At 34.0% G+C, this 20,874-nt stretch overlaps 1 protein-coding gene across 2 annotated transcripts in view; it reads right to left on the reverse strand.

The window, feature by feature from the left end:
* Positions 1-20,874, reverse strand: part of LOC129235107 (cGMP-dependent protein kinase 1-like) — a 129,676-nt gene that overhangs the window by 57,443 nt on the left and 51,359 nt on the right. Inside the window, exon 1 of one of the 2 annotated variants that reach the window (XM_054868794.1) lies at positions 4,931-5,259. The exons of the other annotated variant lie outside the window; for it this stretch is intronic. Within the exon in view, the coding sequence (XP_054724769.1) occupies positions 4,931-5,244 (314 nt within the window). The 5' untranslated portion in view covers positions 5,245-5,259. Of the gene's footprint in view, positions 1-4,930; positions 5,260-20,874 lie in introns of those variants that run through there. 2 annotated transcript variants of the gene reach the window in all.

Below are 20,874 nucleotides of genomic sequence, written 5' to 3' on the forward strand. Positions count from 1 at the left end.
GTGCCAAAATGGTAAATGATCTAGATTGAGCACCTGGGTGCAAGGGAGACAGCTCTATCCTAAAAACTTTTAGAAATTACAAATAATAATAATAAAGTCATGTTTAAAGATTGATTTTTATATTCAATATTAGGTTATAATATGTCTATCAAAACTAAATTCAATGACCTTTCATTTAAATATTATAATATTACCCTAAGTTTAACAAACCTACGTATTGAACTCTTACATCGGCAAAAAAAATGGAGCTGTCCCCTTTTTGCACCGAGGTTTCCCACTGTAAGATAAACATTTTCTATTGTAAAAATACAAATGTAACTCAATTGTTTGCTATTAGTTTTCTATTTACTACAAGGGATTTTGTATTTTAATTTTTGCCTCGCTAAAAATATGACATATACGTTAGCCCAATCGGAACAACTTGATTTGGTGAAAGATAGTAGGTTAAAATGCACAAATTTGGAGAAATATTCTTTTTGCGTTGAAAAAGAGGTTCCTGTAACCGAGTAACCTGTGTCTGTCCGTAGTTTCTCGCAAATTTGTGCATTGCAACTTTGAAATATCTGTTACCTTAAAGTCAGACTGATGTAAGTCACATTATCACTACATTTTAGGAGAGCGTAAAAACGTTTGTCTGGCGCGTCCAAATGCTGGGACGCGCTCTTATAACACTGGTAAATAATTATGAAAGAGTTTATTTAATAGAATTATGTTATAATGGCTCAATGCAGAATAAGACTCTACACTGTAAAAAATCTCGGAAAACTCTCTGAATATACAAAAAAGTTTTCCGTAATACACAGATTCGTACGCCCTCCGCAGTTTTCTGCTATAATCAGAAACGTTTCCCGTTTAGCAAGAAAGTAAGAGTCGACGCATGCGCAGATTACACGGCAATTTTATAGTCCAGCAGTAAATCTAAACTGAAACTTTCGAAAGCACGCAATGAAAACAAGTGCTGACTCATGTATGCGAAGCAACACTCATCAAGGGGATTAGTATAAAGTTTTGTTCCTCGCATGAATTCACTGAAGATAATTTTAAAGTCTTATATTTTCTTGCTTATGTATCGTCATGAGATTGAATTTGAAGCTATGTCACTTATTTTTAAGTACGAAGTGCAAATTCTCGACGCATGCTCGCGGAAGGAATACAAACTGAAATTAAAAACCAAATAACTGCCTAGAGGACGCCATGTAAATTCATTGCGTCGCATAACTTGTGTAGGTAATTTACTTTTTTCTTGGATACTTTTCTTCTTTCTACCAAATGGGTAATTTTTGTTGGCAGAATTTTATTCTGTCATAAAAATCACCTTTTTGGTGACCAAAGCCTGCAAAAGACCACCACCGACGAATAGGTAAGTCGCTTTGCAACTCTATTACTTTAAAGAGATTTAGTTCATATAAAAAAATTTAAATAAGTGTTATTGTGTACTTTGTTTTTATGTGTCAATCTCAGTTAATATTTGGCTGAACATTTATGTATCAAGCATTATGAATTAAATGTTATAATATGCAAATTGTCAGGTTTGATAGTTCGTCTTTAAGGTTGCATGTTTTCATTCGCTTGTAAACAGTGTAGCTAGATTGTATGAAGTAAAAAAAAAAAACTATCTCTTGTAATTAGGAACATAGTGCTTCAGTATTATCTAAATGACGATATCTCTTTAAATATTTGCATTAGCGAAACGCTTTAAATTAGTTAAATGTGTATTAATTTATTTAACAAATAAATACATGTATGTATTTAAAAGTGTCTTCATTTTTTTCGTTTTACGAGCCTCAATTTTGCCAAAAGCAAAAAAAAAAAGACTTAATAAAATAATTTTGTATTTTTACACCATATTAAAGTATTTGACTTATAATTCATATGATACTTTGATTTATAATGTATATGATACTTTGATTTATAATGTATATGATGTTGCTTTTTCGAGGGGGGGGTGCTTCATAGCATTTTATGGGTGCACCATCACTCTTATGGTGGGGGGGGGGGGTATTCTCGTATATATGAAATGGAATAATCATGTAATAGAGTTCAATGTTTTAATAAATAAAATATATAATGCATTTTGCGCACACTGTAAAAATAAAATCAGTAACCTATTTTGAATAAGTATTTATATTTGTGATGAGCTGGAAAGGGCAAGAACAGAAGAATCAACCCGAATGGTTCCAGCAGGGGGACTTGGTGTCATATTTAAATTCATCAATTTCTCTGTTGGTACTTTTCGGTACACTTTGTTCGTCAGAGAAATTGATTTGAGGTGAACGAATTCCGGAACGCGAAGGGTAGGTAAGTCCTGTCAAATTTTATCCGAAGATAAAAGCTATCAAGTTTGATACAAGATATGTTTTTAAGTTCTGCATTAAAAATACAATATGTTGATAGTTTTGTCTTGAAAATATTGAGAGAAAAACTGAAGTTTAAGATTGTTTAACAAACAATCCCCACTTTTCAGAAGGTACCCCCACTCCAATTCCCCGACGATTTTGTGATTAGGAGTGAAACTAGTAGATTATTTCATAATTTTTCAAAAATTTATAACTGTGCATATGTTATGCTGTTAACCATGCTATTTGTCATTAGAAATTCCAAAAAAAAAAAAAAAAATCCACGAATGATTCTAAAATTGCTTGTATTATTGCTCTTAGATATGAAAGAATTGAAACTGATATGGTATGCAATACTATAATAAAGAATTATATTTTAGAAAAAATCACGGAAAAAGGATTCCGAAATTCTCGGAAACGTTTTTGAAAATTGTTTGAAGAATTCCGAAATACTCGGAAACGTTTTCGAAACTTTCATGAACCACAGCTGCACAGAATACTCAGAAACATTTCTAGAAATTACGGAAAGAGGATTCCGAAATACTCAGAAACGTTTCTGAAAATTACGGAAAGAGGATTCCGAAATACTCAGACACGTTTCTGGACATTACAGAAAGAGGATTCCGAAATACTCAGACACGTTTCCGGACATTACAGAAAGAGAATTCCGAAATACTCAGAAACGTTTTCGAAAATTTCATGAACCGCAGCTGCACGATATACTCAGAAACGTTTCCGAATTTTTTTTTACAGTGTACATATTATGCAGTAATAGCCTGAAAATTGAAATTTTGGACTTACGTTAGTCTGGCTCTGAGGTATATAAGTAATGATGATAAAGAAAACATGAGGCGGAGGGGTGAGGGGAGATAATTAAACAGAATGCGTATATTTACTTTGGTAATTAAAAATAATTTCGTGCTTTTAACTTATTTATCAGTTTGAAACATCGTAAAAATGATCTTACTTCATATTAAAAGCAAAACATTTTTCGAAAACTTTTTCCAAAAACAAGTAAAAAAAAAAAAAAAAAGTCTGCAGCACACTTTTTTGACACGAAATTTTCTATGTAGTTATACTTATCTTTTAGCAGTGCTTTTATTAATCAATTTATTTTTAATTTTTAGAGCAAATATACGTTATATATTTGTTGTACTATGCTTCATAATGAACTGCTTTTGTCTATGTTCGAAATAACAAAACGTCTAAATTGTGAAATAAATATGTGTTAAAACAAAAACAAGAAGTGAGTAAGGGTTGCTTATTGAATTGTCCTATACCAATGGATTGCCCACATCTGTAGGCGTTGCAAATTTTACAAATTAAACAGGACATAACTACAAAACCACCTACATAGAGTTAGACTGGCAGACTCTCCAACTTGCCAACTGTGCTCAACTTATTTCGACATGAGTAGTGACTACTTAAAACCCCTGTCGTGGACTTCAGTGGATTTTAAACCGTTCGTTTTTACGTTATCCAGTTTCCAACGTCATTTTCTGCTGGTCCGTGAAAATTGCTATATACCAGGAATGTTTAAAATATCCCGGATTCTACATTACCTTTTTTCAGAGAATCCGCTTAGTATGTTTTTCTTAAAACAGATAAAAATGAAATTTTCCCTACACAGGGGCGAATACAGACTATCATTTTAGGGGGCGGGGCATGCTAAAAAATGACCCTACCCCATTGAACGAACCCACAGTTTTGGGTACGAAATATTTCCGAAACTGCTTGGGTGTCAATAAAAAGCACCGAATCTGCCAGAAACAAGGCACACGATAGGGCATAGTTACAAATTAATTTTAAAAGCAATGAAAAGAGAGAGAGAGAACCCCCCCCCCCCCCAGTATTTTAAATACTCACTTTCAAAAATAATTAAAGAATCGAAGAGACTGCTGAAATCGTTTACATTTTATTCACACTGTGTTTGACACAATGTGGACGGGAGGAGGGGGGGGGGGGGTCATGACCCTCCCCTTGTATCCGCCACTGCCTCAACAAGACTCACATAAACTTTTTTGGGGGTACCTTTTTCGAAGTAATTTTGTTTCTTAACTCTTACGCCATTTTAGCATTCTTTCTGCCCGTCTTATTGTTTTTATTGTCAAAAGAGAAAAACTCTGAAAATATTTTTGTTCTCAGATGCAAACCAAGAAGCAAATTTGCAAAGAATTATTAGTAGATACTGTGGAATAAAAAAATTGTACAAAAACAATATAATACAAATTTCTTCCACTAATCTATTGAGAACATGTCAATTTTTTTGAAAAATACTTAGATTTTTATCAGAGCTCCCGATTTTGCGTTTTCCCTCTTGGTGCGCTTTTATAATTAGTCCGATGGAATACGTAAAATCATGGTTCCGCTGTAATTGAAAATACTGTGTGTTACTGATTTTTACAGTTTTAAATGCTTTTCTGAACAACTTCGGGCTGCCCGACAAAGATTGTTGGCAGTTATGCCAAGCCTGACGTAGGATTTTTTTTTTTAAAGAATGTTGATCAGTTTTTTTGTTACGAGTTTAGTGTCTACTACTGAGGTTTATATTGCAGTTCTATCTTGCAATAAAATATTCAAAATGCAGAACTTACTCTGGCGATTTCGGAACCTTCTTAAGGCTGAAGTTGCGTACCCTCTCCACACATGTGGGTTCCGCGGATATGGCCACCCTCTTGACTCTACCCTGGTCACCTGAAGGGGACCTCTTGTTGCTAAAAGCATAGCGGGCATCTTCAGAGTCGCTGCTGCTGCTCGTATACGGCGAGGTGTCATCATCTTCCTCCCCCGAACTCCACAGATACATCTGACGCGACATTTGCTTCACAATCGGCTTCATGGCCGACTTGAGCTTCTCTAGATCTTCTTGCAGTTTCACGATAACTTCATTTTTCGCATCAAGTTTCATTTCAAGTTCGCGAATAAGGACATCGCGTTGACGGAGCTCCTCGGTTTTGCGCTGTAAGGCGATCTGCAAGAGGCTGTCCGCCATCTTTGTTTGCAATGAGCGCGACAACGGACGAAACAAAAAAAAAAAAAATGTCCCTCAAGTGCTGCTCCAAGAGAAGGTTTTAATAAAGCGGACAATATTTGTGGTTGTTGGCTTCGAACAATCACTCTTTCATCGGGGCCGAAGAGGAAAAGCTTTCTCTTCGAATCATTATGTTTAATATTGCTTTCTACTCCTCCGACCAGAAGTATAAAAAATTATTTCTAGATTTAGCTTCTTGAAGTTTTCTTTGACCAAACAATGGGCGGCAGTTCATTTTAGATAAACACGTGGCTCACAATAAGTACATTAGACATACTATAGACGCTTTTTAGCAATTAATTTCAGCCTGATTTGAAGACTTAAAATAGCAATTCATCAACACAACAGTAATTTTCATCAATAAGCCTGCCTTACTGCTTCTTTCAATGCGTATGGAATCTATTCCTCCTATTAAAGCAAAACCATAAATATGATAAGCTTTCAAATTTCGAGAAAGCATCAATTTTTAGCTAAAAAGTCGCCTTATTTAATATGAAAAAAGACAATTTCATCTATAAAGTCGGGGTTTTTTTCTTCACTTCAATTTGACATGTTCTTTGATTAGATCTTCTTTTAAAATGAAATATTTGCTGTAAAAACTAGCATTTATATCTTTCATAAACTATAATTTGCATTTTGCTTTGTAGATGTAAAGAAAACAACCGGTTGTTTGTACGTTGCCATGCTAAAGTGCAAATCTTTCTTCAATTTAAATTTATTGTCGAATTCAAAATTTTACGTAACAAATTTTCTTAACGATGTAAATTAGAACCATGCTTTCATTTCTGCGTAATTCAACATTTGCACATAGAATCTTCTTTAAAGCGCTGGTTCAAACTTCAAACGAGAAAAACGATAATTTCAAAATCTTAAATGAGAATTCTAGCAGGAATTAAAAACAAACGAAGTCATTATGAATGCATCAGAAGCAAAAGAGTTTCAGAAATAATTTTTACCATTGCAACAAAGTGAAAACTTCCATCAATAAAGAAAAATATGCCAGATGAAAGATACTAAACTGAATTATAATTATCCAATCATCCTGTTTAGAATATCGTGAAATTATAACTAAAAAGTATTACCATTTTTTCGAAAAGAAACCAACAATCGCGTGCAACTCAACTCATAAAACGTGTCGGTTACTTTCCCATTTAAAAACCACATAGCGTAAAAGATGCTGTCATCACGACCTCTTCGACAGCGCAAGTGAAGACTTGAGACGACTGCAACAGGCATTGCTTCTGCAGTGAGCCAAAATTAGGTAGAGCAACCACCTCCCCCCAACGGACCTATTACTGAGAAACTGATTTCATCTTCAGCAAAACGCCTACGCTTTTTGCAGAGGAAAATACGGCAGTCTTTTGAGTATTTTGTAATAATTATCATTGTATCGGTAAGGGAGATAACAGAAGCTTTGGAAGCAGTGATTTTATTACCACTGTAATTAAATAAAAGGAGGATATAAGCAGCTTACTGATCGCGATTTATTTATTTATTTTTAAAATTTTTATTTTTAATTATAGTAAAAGACAATTTTGTCTTTATCGGATCTCTTTTACGGTGATGATGGAGATATATATATAGTGGAGTGTTTCCCAACAAAATGCCAATCGATGACGGTTGTTTGTCCTCCCCCCCCCCCTTTTTAAAAAAAAAATTCACTGTTATTACTACTATTTTTAATTTTTACTAAAAATAAATAAATAAATAAAACTTTCACTAGGAGTTAAAGCGATGGTTCCCCCCCCCCCAGTTTCGCCGACAGAAAATCCCCCCTCCCCCCAAAAAAAGCGAAAGTTTTTTTTTTAAGTCGCATACCCTTTATATTTTTCCTTTTAAGTCAAAACAATTGCAAAAAAAGTTTCATATAATTCGAACAATGGCAATAGTTCGCATGACTTGCGACTGAAAGTGTGAACCTGCATTGTGTAGATCGAATCGAAAAAAAATTTTTTTTTTGTAAGTTTGAAACTTTATTTAGATAAAACGTTGCCTCTATAGCCCCACATGTACCACAAAAATATTTATCTAAATCAAAAAATATTTAGGTGTCCAGCAGGGGGGCTAAAATTTTTGCTTAAATTGTCCTTTCTGACCCAGAAAGGTTATTTTGTCCGTTTGAGTCCGTTATGAAAAGTGCTTAGTATATTTTTTAAAATTCTGTTATTTCCTCTATATTTTAAAAAAAAGTAAGGTAAGTTTTAAGAAGTTATCAAGCTAAAAAATATAAACCGTCGAGTCGACAATTAGCGTTAAATAGCAAGTTTTGCTCTCTTGCAATATTTAAGTTTTACATGGTGCTCAAAATATGGATTTTTTTTCAATTTTAAGTTAAATTTTTCATTTTAAATATATTATTTATTTGCAAATGTTGATTTGAAAATATGTTCGTTATTAATTTTTAAACTTGATATTTTATGTAAATGTATATATAATTTTTTAAAAGATAAATCGAAAAAGTCAAATTTTGAAGAAAATAACAAGTTTTAGTCTTCCTGCTGGACACGTAAATACTTTTTAAGTTGGATCAACATTTTCGTGGGGCTTATGGGGCAGATTTTTATTAACATTAAATTACGAAATTTCAAAAAAAGAAAATGCTTTTTGAGCAATCCCGATTGCTTATTGTTCTCATTTGACCGTCTTTGATGTCCGTGCCTTTTTCAGCTTGGACCAGGGGCCTCTGCAGCACCACCGCCCACCGTCCTCTGCAGGCCCGGCTCCGAGCACTACCTCCTGGAATCCGTTTCTCCTGGGCGGGGCGTCCATGTCCTACACACACCCACGCTCATACGCACACACACTCATACACACAAGCCTTTACACACATACGCACACACGCCTACGTGCATACACACACATCTACGTGCATACACACAGGTCTATGCACACACACAAGCCTACACAAGCACGCACGCGCGCCTACACACACACACACAACTATACACACGTAACCGCCCAGGAGGAGGAGCAGGCTTGGGGGACAGGAGCCGTTTCTAGAAACAATAGCCCCCAATGAGCAGGGTCCTGTCGCAACTCGTGATTGCGAAAAACATAATTTAAATTCAAAATTTCAGAGAATTCTTTTTTTTTCTTTCGGCCTAGTACACAGGGCTGGTTTACACTTTCAGGCGCAAGCAGGGTTGCCGTTGTTCAAATTATATGAAACTTTTTTTACAGTTGTTTTGACCTAAAAGAAAAAATATAAGAAGGTGTGCGACTTGAGAAACCGACTTTCGTTTTTTCCTTTTTCTTGGGACACCTTAATGAGCATGGAGGACTGGGGGTTTCACTGCAATAACACTACCCAACACCAAAAATGCATCCAGCTCAAAAATAGCTTTTTTCGAAGTAATTTTTCCCGCTAAGCACGAAAATCATCACAAAAAGGTGAGATTAGCTCTAGTTTTCAAGTTACAGAGCCAACTGGGGTAGCAAAATTTCACTAATGGTCTTTTTTTCTAGGCAGATAAAATATAAGGGTTGCCCAAATGAAAAGTGGATAAGTTGAATAAAAATAATACTTTTAATGTTAATCAAAAGAAATCGCCATGGGCGTTGAAGCACAGGTCCCAGCGTTGCCGCAACGGGTCAATGCCTTTGCTGTAGAAAGATCGGGGCTGATTCCTGAGGAAATCCTGCACGGCTTCCTTCACTTCATCGTCCGAATGGAAACGTTGCCCCTGTAATGCTCTCTTGTGGCCCAAAGATGTGAAAGTCACAGGTGACAAGTCCAGATCCAGAATATACGGGGGTGCTCCGAAACTTCCCAACGGAAAATTTGTTTAGGGTCGTCTGGGTTTCCTGGGATGATCTTTGTGGATGATAGTGTGGACCGTTCCTTTACTCAGGTTGAGTTCGTCACCGATTTCACTGGTCTCAACCTTTCGATTGGCTCGAATCATTTCATTAACGAAAGCGAAGGAATCATTGGTGCTCGCGATGTTTGCTTGAACCGGTCTCGGCAGATCTGATGTCGTTTGCCGCCCTTAACCGTACTACCGCGCTTTCCTACCTGAAGGCATCCATGGGTAGTACGACTTTCCTTTTATACTATTTCTTCTACTGCAAACAGATTTAACCGCTGAACGTCATTTGAGATGCATACCTTATACCACCCTTTATATACTTGAGCAGTGACGCTCTAATTGAATCATTCGTTCTGATGTTATTGCACACGTCCACTTTTCATCCGGGCAACCCTTATAGATTTAAGCACCTCCCATGGGATTGACATTCTAAGCTTCGACCTCTGATTGAGATATAAAATCTCACTACATAAAACCCAAATGAACTTCAAGAAATTTAAATTCGGAGAGAGAAATGCCCAAAATGAGCCTCTAAGTAGATTCATCCTTTTCTGCTTCCACCCACGCTCATTCTGCTGGGAATATTGAAGAACTTCAACTTTGAACAAAGTTGGTTTTCCAATACCTTAGAAGGAAATTCCCAAGATATATTGAAGCTAAGGTTAACGAGAGAATTTTTAACAGGCTCTTCAAATACACACAATTATGAAGATCAGTTTCTGATAAAAATTTTGGAGAGGCAGAGAAGAACACCTTGGAATTATGGGTGTGTTGCAAGTATTTCTAAGCAGTAGAGAACTAAAAGCAGTTGAACAAATAACTCCTTCGGAAATTCTGTGACGAATGATGCAATATACTTCTCTGAAACTTCATTTCCTCCACTTTCTCCTGGATATTTAGCCTGAAAACTATTTAGCTGTTAGCGATGAGTATGAGAGAAGGTTTCACCAAGATATCTCTGCAATGGAAAGCAGATATCAGGGTCATTGAGCTGAGTTAATGCTCGCCAAATACTGCTGGACTATTACAAGATATGATCCTTTTTTGACGTGCAAGAACAATCGACAAAAAAAAAAGTGTTAACAACAATAGGCTACAAACAACCGCTGCTTTGAGAAAAATAAACATTGTTTTACGAAACAGAACCAATTTAATTACATTTATTGCACAGGATCTTTTTCTTTTCTTTTAAAATTTACCTTTAAATCAATGGGTGGTTGCTGTGCATCCACCCATCTTTCTCCTGTGGGCTTTTGTGTATCTTGAAAACAAGAGGTAATAAAAAAAAAAATAATAATTTGCATATTCGTTTTCCTCGACCCAAAATTAGTTAGAATTGACTGATTAAAACAGGATGCAAGCAAAAAGTTTTTTTTTTTTTTTTTTAATGCGTAGTGTAATTTAGAAAAAAAAAAAAAAAAACTTTCTAAATTGACAGCATTTGTGATAAAGCGTAATAATAATAAATCTATAGCTATATAAAGGAAATAACTGATGTTATTGGTAAAAAGTTTTTGAAATAAGGTAAATAAACACCAAAATAGTTTAATAATAAGTACTATGTATATTACAAGTACGTATTAAAATTATAAATAGTAACTTGAAGTTAATGAGTTAAGAAATCTGTTTTAGTACCTTTCTTCAGTACATTCTTTTTTGAAAAATTCTACAATAGTAAATTGCTTGCTCCAGGTCTTTTGGAAACATATTTCCGACTCCCTTTTTTCCTCTCCTCGTCTACCGTGTTTTACGTTTAATATTTATCAATTGATTATCCTCTAAAATAAATTTGCCTATTGTTTTTTTTTTTGAAATGACAAAGACAAAAGAAATTTGGCAGAATATTATAAATGTTTTGATGGAATATAAATATTATTTTTCTCGCCCGTTCTCGGCGAAAAATATTACTTTATATTTTTACGTCAAAATTAGTTCTTACCTTTTTTTTATTTCTAATTTATTCAAAAAAAAAAAAAAAAAAAAAAAAATTTCAGCAAAAATATTTGCGAAAGCTGATAAATATTATTCGATTATCCGGGGAAATTATTCGATTTAGCGGGGATCTTTAACATTGTGTCTACGGGGAAACATTCGTTTCCGGGAGGTTTCATTCGTACAAGCGGGGTATTTCGTTTCCCCTTTACCCAATTAAGCGGGGTTCTAATGCAATCCCGTTCTAGTGTTACCAACATTTAAAAAAAAAAAAAAAAAATACAATTATGGATTCTAGATTCCAAAACAGTTGCATAAACGTAAAATAAATAAACCAATAAATCTTACAAAATATTATTACTATAATTACAATTTTTTAAATTTGTTTACTTTCGAATATGAAATTTATTTTAATGCGGAAAGGTTATGTCCGAGGAATGGTCAAATTTTTTCACAGACAGGCAACGGTCCGCCGGAACAGCGGTCAAAAATCTCTGACCTAGAGAATTCCAACGTAAAATCTTACGTGCTCCTTTTTCCTCAACAACTTTTATTTCGCTTTAGGTGTACATTTTCAATACATAAAACAAATTTTTTGGAAACTTGTGTACATAACATTCTCAGAAATCAAACTCAAAAACTTTTTCACAGCAATCGTTGAAGCAGACAACTTAACGAAATTGAGTTTAGGGTATCAAGAAATTTACAATGGAGTTGTTTCCTTCAGTCAAAAGTACTACTTTTAGTTACTAAAATTGATAGAATAAGCAAAAAAAAAAAAAAAAACACATGGACCCAGAAGATACTTTCATTTTCCAAACAGTTATTTTTAATTAATTTTTTTTAAATGTACGATTTTTCAAACAAGGCGTGGTCTTTATGACGTCACAAATGATACACTTTGGCGCATCTTTCTAGACCACGTTTCCACGTTATGGTAATCAAGAAGCGAATTAAATATTGCGCTCTACGCTTGCTATCAACAATATAGTTGCCAATACACGTGAGTAAAGATGCGAATTAAATATTTTGCTCTGTGAATGGCAACAGTGAATGGCATTTCATCATTTGTGATGTCATCGGCTGAAGCGTAATCAATGAAAGCGCACCGGTTTAAGTAATTTTTTTTAAATATTAAACTTAAACAAATTATTTAAAAAATGGTCAGATCCTATGTTTTTAAGCATTCTCCTTCAGAAAAAAAAAATACTTTTAAAATTTTGGGCCGAAACAAAAAAAAAAAAAAAACGGTAATTTGCATGTCACAGAAAATGATTGTGTGTGAGTGAGTGCGTGTTTCATTCATTTTAGTTCGAAATAAAATAGTTGTATGAGTGTCGAGAGGTCGAGACAATGAAAGTTTTTTTTTGAAACTTCATTTATGATTTTGAATTAAAACCATCCTGAAAAAATACTTAACAAACAGTATAGCGTGTTGAAATTATGATCCCATCGCCCAGTATTTTTATCATTTTGCATATCATATACTTCAGTTTTAACTAAAGTACAGTATGAAAAATAATGATAATATGAGTCGATAAGAGGAAAATATTTTTTCATAGTTCCGTTTTACATACATTCATTTTACTGCTTCGAGATTTTTTCTTTTCTTTTTTTCATATGTATTTTAAATTGTTCAAATTGTCAAATATTTGTGGCACAAAAAGTTAAAAAAATCAGCGCTAAATGTCACATTATGGACGTCATGCTAAGTAACGCAACTTTTTTTCTCTTTTGCTGATAACTTGAGTGATATCCTGAGTTCCGCTGTTGCGCTACAGTTTTTTTCTTTCCTTTAGTTGGCAAGCAGCGAATATTCGAATTGCAAGCTTCCCAAACTTTTTTTTATTTTGAATTCTCTCAGATTTCTAACTTTTATGTAAGGATGGCATCATTTATTAAATAACTGGCAGGACTTCGCCTGCCAGTTGACTGGCAGGACAACGCCTGCCAAGGCCTTGTGACACACTGGCCTTGCGTAATTTAGTTTTCAGAGTCCACAGATTACTTCTTGTTTAGAGCAATTTACTGGTGCTTAAAGAGAATTGAGATTTAATTTTGGAAGAAAATACTTTTGTAATGTGTTATACAAAATTATTTTATTTTAAGCTGAATCCGTTTTCACAATTGAGGCATTTTTACACTTTTATTTGCACTTTAATTATTACCAGAATTTTAAATTTTGGTTTTGATATCTAATACGCAGGGCATCAGAATTACTATAAATAAAAGAGATCGTAAGTGAAAAATCTCTTCGATGGGGTCGTTTCCAATATTTTAAAAGTATTTTTTTCTGAAAGAACATGCTTTAAAACATTGGATCTAACCATTTTTTAACTAATTTGTTTAAGTTTAATACTTTTAAAAAATTACTTAAATCGGTGATCTTTCATTATTTACATTTCTTGCCGATGACATCACAAATGATGAAATGCCATTCTGTGTTACCATTCACTGAGCAAAATATTTAATTACCTACTTTACTCACTTGTGTTGACAACGATATGGTTGACAGCAAGCGTAGAGTGCAATTTTAATTCTACTCTTGATTATCATAACGCTGAAATGCGATACAAAGATGCGCCAAAAAGCATCATTTGTGACGTCATCTAGACCACGCCTTGTTTGAAAATCGGACATTTTAAAAAATTAATTAAAAAATAACTGTTGGGAAAATGAAAGAATTTTCCGGGTCCATGTTTTTTTTTGCTTATTCTATCAACTTCAGTGACTAAAAGTACTACTTTTGACTGAAGGAAACAACCCCATTATACTTGTAAAAAAAAGCAACTTTACTAAACAAAAACAACTACACAACACGAAATTTGTTTGAAGTTTTTTTCCCTCCAAACAGAGTAAGTCATAAATACATATCGTGTGATAAGTATTTCGTGAATAAGGTTTCAAAAACATTTTTAATAATGCTAATTATGAAAAATGATAACAGTATAATTATAACAAGAAAATGAAAAAGAGAAGGATAAACGAGGCAATAATGCTTCTAAGAGACGGAAAAACATGTTTGTCAGAATGTCACTCCCAAAAAGTATCTACTACATTAGACGGTTTTTTGTTTGAAATACCTTTGTTCGGACACTTCGGATGCACCTATAAGCAAATTGGCCGATCACCAATCAATTGGTAAAAGATAATCGAATCTGAGAATCATTTGAGTTTATAAATCACGACTAAACAATATTTAAAGCAAAGACTTGACTTAATCGTACTAAATTTTGTAGTAAAGAATATGCAAGAAATCTCGTTTAGCCTTGCGCTTGAGCTAAAGTAATTAATAGTAATATTATTCAACCACATTTAGTGGATAAAACTTCAACAAATTTCATTTTGCACAAAGTAGGTACATCTTAAAGTGATGTAAAACTTGAAAAATAAAAGAAATCTTCTATTCTGTAGTGCCGAAATTATGTTAACAAAATGCTTGAATTTCTAATAAACAGAAAATTAGCTCGAATACTCAAACATATCCTTGAAAATATATTTTTTTGCGTTGTGTTAGAAATACGGGAACAGCTTTCGAAAAATAAACAATATGCAGAACATACAAAGAAAGAAGGGGGAAAAAGAGAGAGAAAAATAACAAGTGTTTTTATTCCCCCGCGAAATAAGTTTTGTTTTGTTTTGAAATGAATGAGAAGAAATTTATGAAGCAGCATGAAGTCTAAGACCTCTCATCATAACTAATATTACACAAATCGATGTTAGTTGAAGTATTGGTCGTTAACTGTGGGAGATGTTTTGTTTCTGATCTATCCAAATTTTCAAAGCCATTCGTTTCTCACACACCTCTCTAACAGTTACGCATCCCCACTTCATATAAAAGCGTTCCAAAACGTTTTTGATAGATTTGTGAAAGGGTAGAAAATATTTTAAACGAATTAAAATCTATTTCAACCGAAAATATTTGTTTTGAAATATTACGAAAATCCTTAGTTTTTTTTTTCATAAAACCTATTGTACAGGATTAAAAAAATTTCAGTTATTTTTTACAAAATTGTCAGAGACAAAACCAAAACTTTATAATTCACATTCCTTTTTTTTTCTTCTTTCACAAAACAAATACTATGATACTGCTAAAAGTATGGAAGGATGTACCATATTCTTAAAACACGAAAATTTTAATTTATCCGAATTTATAGCCATATATGTTATTTTTTTAAACCATCATAAATTATCTGCCCAATTGCAGAGTTTAGAAAAAAAGATGGGGTAAAGCCGTTCCTGACCCCTGTCTAACAAAGTAAAATGAGGATTCAGAAAAATATTTTTGAAAAAAAGTTTAAATTCCATTGGGAAGTTTCAGTTTATAATCACCAATAGATGTCACTACTATTCAAATTCATTTCTCCATAACACGAGAAATCCCTACGCTAGGGATTTTTGAAAAAAGCAACAAGTTTTCTTCACATGCACGAGCGATTATTCGCCAAATGTAGAAACGTTGCTCATTCGGTATCATTTCCACGCAAAATTCATTTCGTTGTAATTTCCTTTCATTTTTCATGTGATTGGAATCGAAAATAAAATTATCAATCATCATTTGATAAGAGGGTGGAGAGAAGTGAAATTGATAGAATTGGGCAGAACGTTATCGTGATAAATGAAGTAAAAAACTGCAGAGCATGACAACAAAACGTTTTATTCTTAATTCAGCTGATTGTTCCGCAAAATACAAAAATTATATTCTTGAATTAGACTATTGATGAAGATGTAATGTATCAGCGACACAACCACAGGATGTTTTTTTCTTGGTCCTTGGAGGAGAGGGGGAAGGGGGTGCCCCACCTCTCCTAGCTTCGACTTTATCAAATTGATATTTGAAAAAAATCAAATATTACGTTCAATTTGTTTTTTTCTGAATTTTAACCAATTTATCATTATCATTTAAGAATATGTTGCATTAAAAAACGCAATTTCGAATAAGGTAACACTTTTACCTGAGTGACATCCATGCATTGAAAGTCAAAATCCATTCACTCTTTTTTGGGAAAATAGTTTTGATGGTTTAATTTATTTATTTTATCCTACGTCACGATATGAAATTTGCCTAGATATGAGATTCAATTGTGCAACTATAGGGACTAATTTCTAACAAAAGCAGAGCCCTATATTCAGGTCCGTCATTTTAAATTTTCCAGGGGGGTGGGAAGCAAAAGGTGTTATTTTATCGGAAAAAAACAAGCCCACTTTTTATAAAAACATTAACTTTTGAAACCGGGAAATAGGCAGGGGGGCTGCACCCTGACCCCCCCCCTAAACGACGGGCCTTGAAGAACGAATGCATTATGAAGCATGCTTTAACGAAGCATTGAAATCATCAATAGTCACCCGCCGCAGGCGTCACTGTTCATTCAGCCACCATGAGTGGCGAATGGGGGGTTGGCGAGCAAAACGAGCATTGGCGGCGCCCCCAGGTTTCTGTTCAAAATTTAACTTTTATGCACTAACTTCAAGAGAAGAAAAAATATGAATTTGCATGTAATCCGAACTCTGCAGATAAGTGTATGGAGTAGAAGCACGTTCCTGTAAGTTTTGCTTCCTTACCAAAATACTCCTTTTACAGTGAAGCCAGATTTCCGTTCAAATTCGTTATGCGGACCGGATTATAATATATGCACTAAAAAGCCTTTAAAATGTGCATGCAGCAATGCCTTTAAAATACAAAAAATGCAAAAACGCACTAAAAAATAAAAAAAGGAAAATGATATTTCATTTATTTTTTTGCGAAACTTTAGTTAAGAAAGTTGTCACGCCTGAATAATAAAGAATGGCTTTTCTATTTTTGCATTTGTTATTAAAGCGATAAATACATATTACATATAGGCGATATCGAACAAGTATTCCCAACGAAAATAGTGTGCACATTAATTGTAATTATTGCTATAAATCACAATATGTTCTTCAAGGTTTTCTCTAGTTAGAAATTGCCTTTTGAACTTGAACATCAATTCCGAAGATGATAATATCCTTTCACATTCTGGGACAAACCATGGTGAAATTTTTCGTTGCGAGGGGCATTTAACGGTTTGTTTCACTTTTACACTTCAAATTATTAATGTTTTTTCAAGTTTCAATTTTTTTAAAGGGAGTGAATGGATGCTAAAAAAATTCCTACACAAAAATTGAATCAAGTATTCAAACGGAAGCTCAAAAAATATTGAAAATACGTTGCGGTGGGGACCAGAAAGTGCTCCCTTCCTCCACGAGAAATTTGCAACCCTAATAATTAGTAAATTTCCCATTTCAACTAATATACGTCAATTATGTTTTTTTTTTTTTTTAAAGATGCCTTGAGAACAATTGTGAGCGCAGTTACAACTTTGTAATTGACAGAAGCTTGTGCAAACTCTTGGCAGCATTCAGTGGCTATTTCAAGAAACGTCGTTTTCTGCTTTTAAAATATGAAAAGAGTTAAAATAGTCTCTATGCGCCTGTAAAGTATAATTTGGAATGAAATTTTCATTTGCAATTATGTGGGTTTTCACATCCCGTGACACGTAAAATACATATTGTTTCCATTTTAATGGTTTTTGTATTTGTTTCCATTTCATTAAAGAGTTTTCATGAGGATAAATGCTTTTTTAACAATGATTGGTAAAGGTTATACCAAGGACGGATCTTGAAATGTTTCAACAGAGGAGCGTTTGATTTCTATCACGTACTTTTTACTTTGATTACTGGTTCACAAATATTAATCACAAAGGTTTCATACTTTAATTCCGAAACATTTCTGGAGGAGAGCCCTAAATCTCTTTTCTCCCCAGAATCATTAAAACGCGTCAAAAAATTGCGTTTCTTGAACTTCAGTATCGAAAATAACGGTGGAGAGTCCCTCAATGGAAGGGTGATCGCCCCTCCCTTTCATTAGGCCGAAGGTCACACCCAGAAAAGTCGGACCTTGTTTAGACGTGGTATGGCAAGATGAAATTCTTACAATTATTGCAAACTGGTGTTAAGAGGTGGTTAAGAGTAAAGGTACCCTCTGCATTGGTATGGCAATTGCCAGAGACTGACAAAAATTGTAAAATCTTAGGAATCAGTATCAAATTTTAGGCGCCAGACAAACTATTTCTTAGAGAAAATAGAAAAAATCAGGATAATACGGAATCTGAAAGGTTCTTCTGAAAGAACTAGTCGCCAAGGTTTTTTTTTTTTTTTTTGGTCGTCCAGGATTTGATTGAAATCTCAAACGAGCCATGCAAGTTTCTGCGAAGCACGTGTTTGACGTCGGCATATTTTCCAAATATACGTTCATGGCAGAAATCAAGGTGGATGAAGATTCGAGGGGGAAGGAGAAAGAATGAGGATCGAAAATTGAGAAACATCTGAATTATTTCACATTTTTCGAAAATATTGAGCACTGAGGCCTGAAAGAGGGAAAAAAGGAGGAAAGGTTTTAAAAATTAACAGAGAAAGCCGGAATTCAAGCAAAAGCCGAAAAAATCTCATCCCTGGAAAATCCATCTTCAACTCTGTTTAACTGTTCGCATATTTCTGTTGTCGTAAAACGTAGACTTTGGGCATAAGCATAACCTATCAAACAAGTTGTGATCTTTATTAATTTTTCCTGACATATAAGAAATTAGTGAAATAAGATCTTTTAAGAGAAAAAATGGCGAAATGCGATGGTTTAATTCTAGGAGGAATCACAAATAATTACTTCATGCTGAGCCGTGTAATGATACAAACTGAGATAATGTTCACCTTAAAAATTTCAAGCCATAACTCAGATCATAAAACCTGAATGCTAAAAAGTGCAGATTTATGAGTTAGGTACATGAATGCTGCCGTGGGAAGGTAAAACTCAGTATGTGAAGACATTAGTTTTTGAGATATTTGAAGAAGAAAAAAAAACGTGCTTTAGATTGCATAGTAACAATAGGAAAACAACGGAATTTGATATTTTTTTCGTACTTTATTTTATGGAGAAACCAAATAAGCAAGCTTCTTTATCTTTACTAATAATAAAGCTCAAAGTCTCTGTCTCTGGATGTCTGTTACACGCATAGCGCCTAGACCGTCCTGCCGAGTTTCATGTAATTTGGCACAAAATTAGTTCGTAGCATAGGGGCGAGCACCTAGAACCGATTGTTCGTTTCTATTCCAATTTTAAGCCTATCTTACCGAGCGAATTACCGTAACATGGACGAGTAAATTACCATAACATGGACGAGTAAACTACCATAACATGGACGAGTAAATTACCATAACATGGACGAGCAAATTAACATAGCATATTGGCGAGACATTCATCATCCATTATTTGTAAATACACAGGCAAACCAAATAACCTTTTGTATTTTCTACTACGGGCAAAGCCGTGCGGGTACCTGCTAGTGTATATTAAAACTGAAGTACAATGGATGAAAAAATTAAAAATAGAAAAAAATTACTGTTACTGCGTTTTTGCTTCCCACGGAAGTATGTTAACATGTTGCTAGTAGCGCAAAGTTTCAAACTTTGGATCAATGTAACTTTATAATTTGTAATTGTTTTTATAATTACATGAACCCACTAATTCCAAAGGACACTTGAAGTGACCAATGAAAACCTAAAATTTAGTTTTGAAGACTTCGATTTTGAGAAATTTCTGGGGACCCGCCCCTGCTTTAACACTTTGGATAGCCAGGGCTGTTGCCTATAAAAAAATTTTTGCTTCTCCACCACGCAAGTTTGGGGAGAAAAGACAGAGTGCTTTCTTTGCATAAAAAAGAAAAGAATGCAAGAAATGGGAAATTCTTTTATTTTAAGTTGTTTTTTTTTTTCCTTTTTATAAGACATCCGATAAGGAGTTATCCATATAATTCACAATTTTTTTCAACATTTTTGAACTGCCTTCCACCTTTTGCCACAAAATGTCACACTTCACCATACGCCTCTAAAATTTCTTAGTAGCGGGGGATCGTTCAACATTTCTTTTTTTTTTTTTCTTCTTTCGATAGATATGGAGTCGAGTTGACCCACTTGTGTGCTTCCATTTAAGTAACGGCTCCATTCAAAACCTGAAGCTGGATATGCCTTTGATTGTATGACAACAAAAGCAACAGAACTAATATCTAATCTAATCTCAATTCTCAAGTTTAAGTTCATATGCGAACAAGTATTTTCAGTTACTAGGAGAATCAGCAACTTTCCGACTCCTTTATGCTCAAGTGACGTGGCAGAGTTCGATGATCTGATTTTTTTTTTATCACAAAATAATCAAAAGTCAAGTTGATTATCTTTCTAATATGAGTGAGCAAAGTGATTTCTCAAAATATGTTGCTGTTTTTCTAATCAAAAATGCAGTGTCAAAGTGGTAGCAAGTTTCACAGCAGATCTTCTCTTTATCTCGTAATAAAAAGAGAACGCTTCGGTACAAGCATTATGCAATTTCAATGTTAAAACAAAAAGATAAATTATGTAAGGCTAATTTCAAATTAAATCGAGTTTGACTGTTGTATGAGTTAAAGTTTTCGAAAACTTAGAACAGCAGACGTAAACATTTTTGCAAGGTTCAATAAGGTTAACAAGTTACCACTTTTGCATTTATATTTTATTGATAGGAAGGATCAAACACGAAGTTTTCGCATAAAAACCATTATTTTTGTCCATCACTTTGAAAAAGTTATTCAAGTACGGAAAAAATGCTCGAGTGTAGGTTCTTTTTACTAATCTCGTTTAAACAGTTAATTTTGTCTGGCTATTAAAAGTATTTTGCTTGACTATCCACAACGTAGAAGCCCAGTGGCTTAGTTGAAGCTATAGT

This window comes from Uloborus diversus, chromosome 2, assembly GCF_026930045.1.
Source record: "Uloborus diversus isolate 005 chromosome 2, Udiv.v.3.1, whole genome shotgun sequence".
In the NCBI taxonomy this organism is placed as follows: Eukaryota; Metazoa; Arthropoda; class Arachnida; order Araneae; family Uloboridae; genus Uloborus; species Uloborus diversus.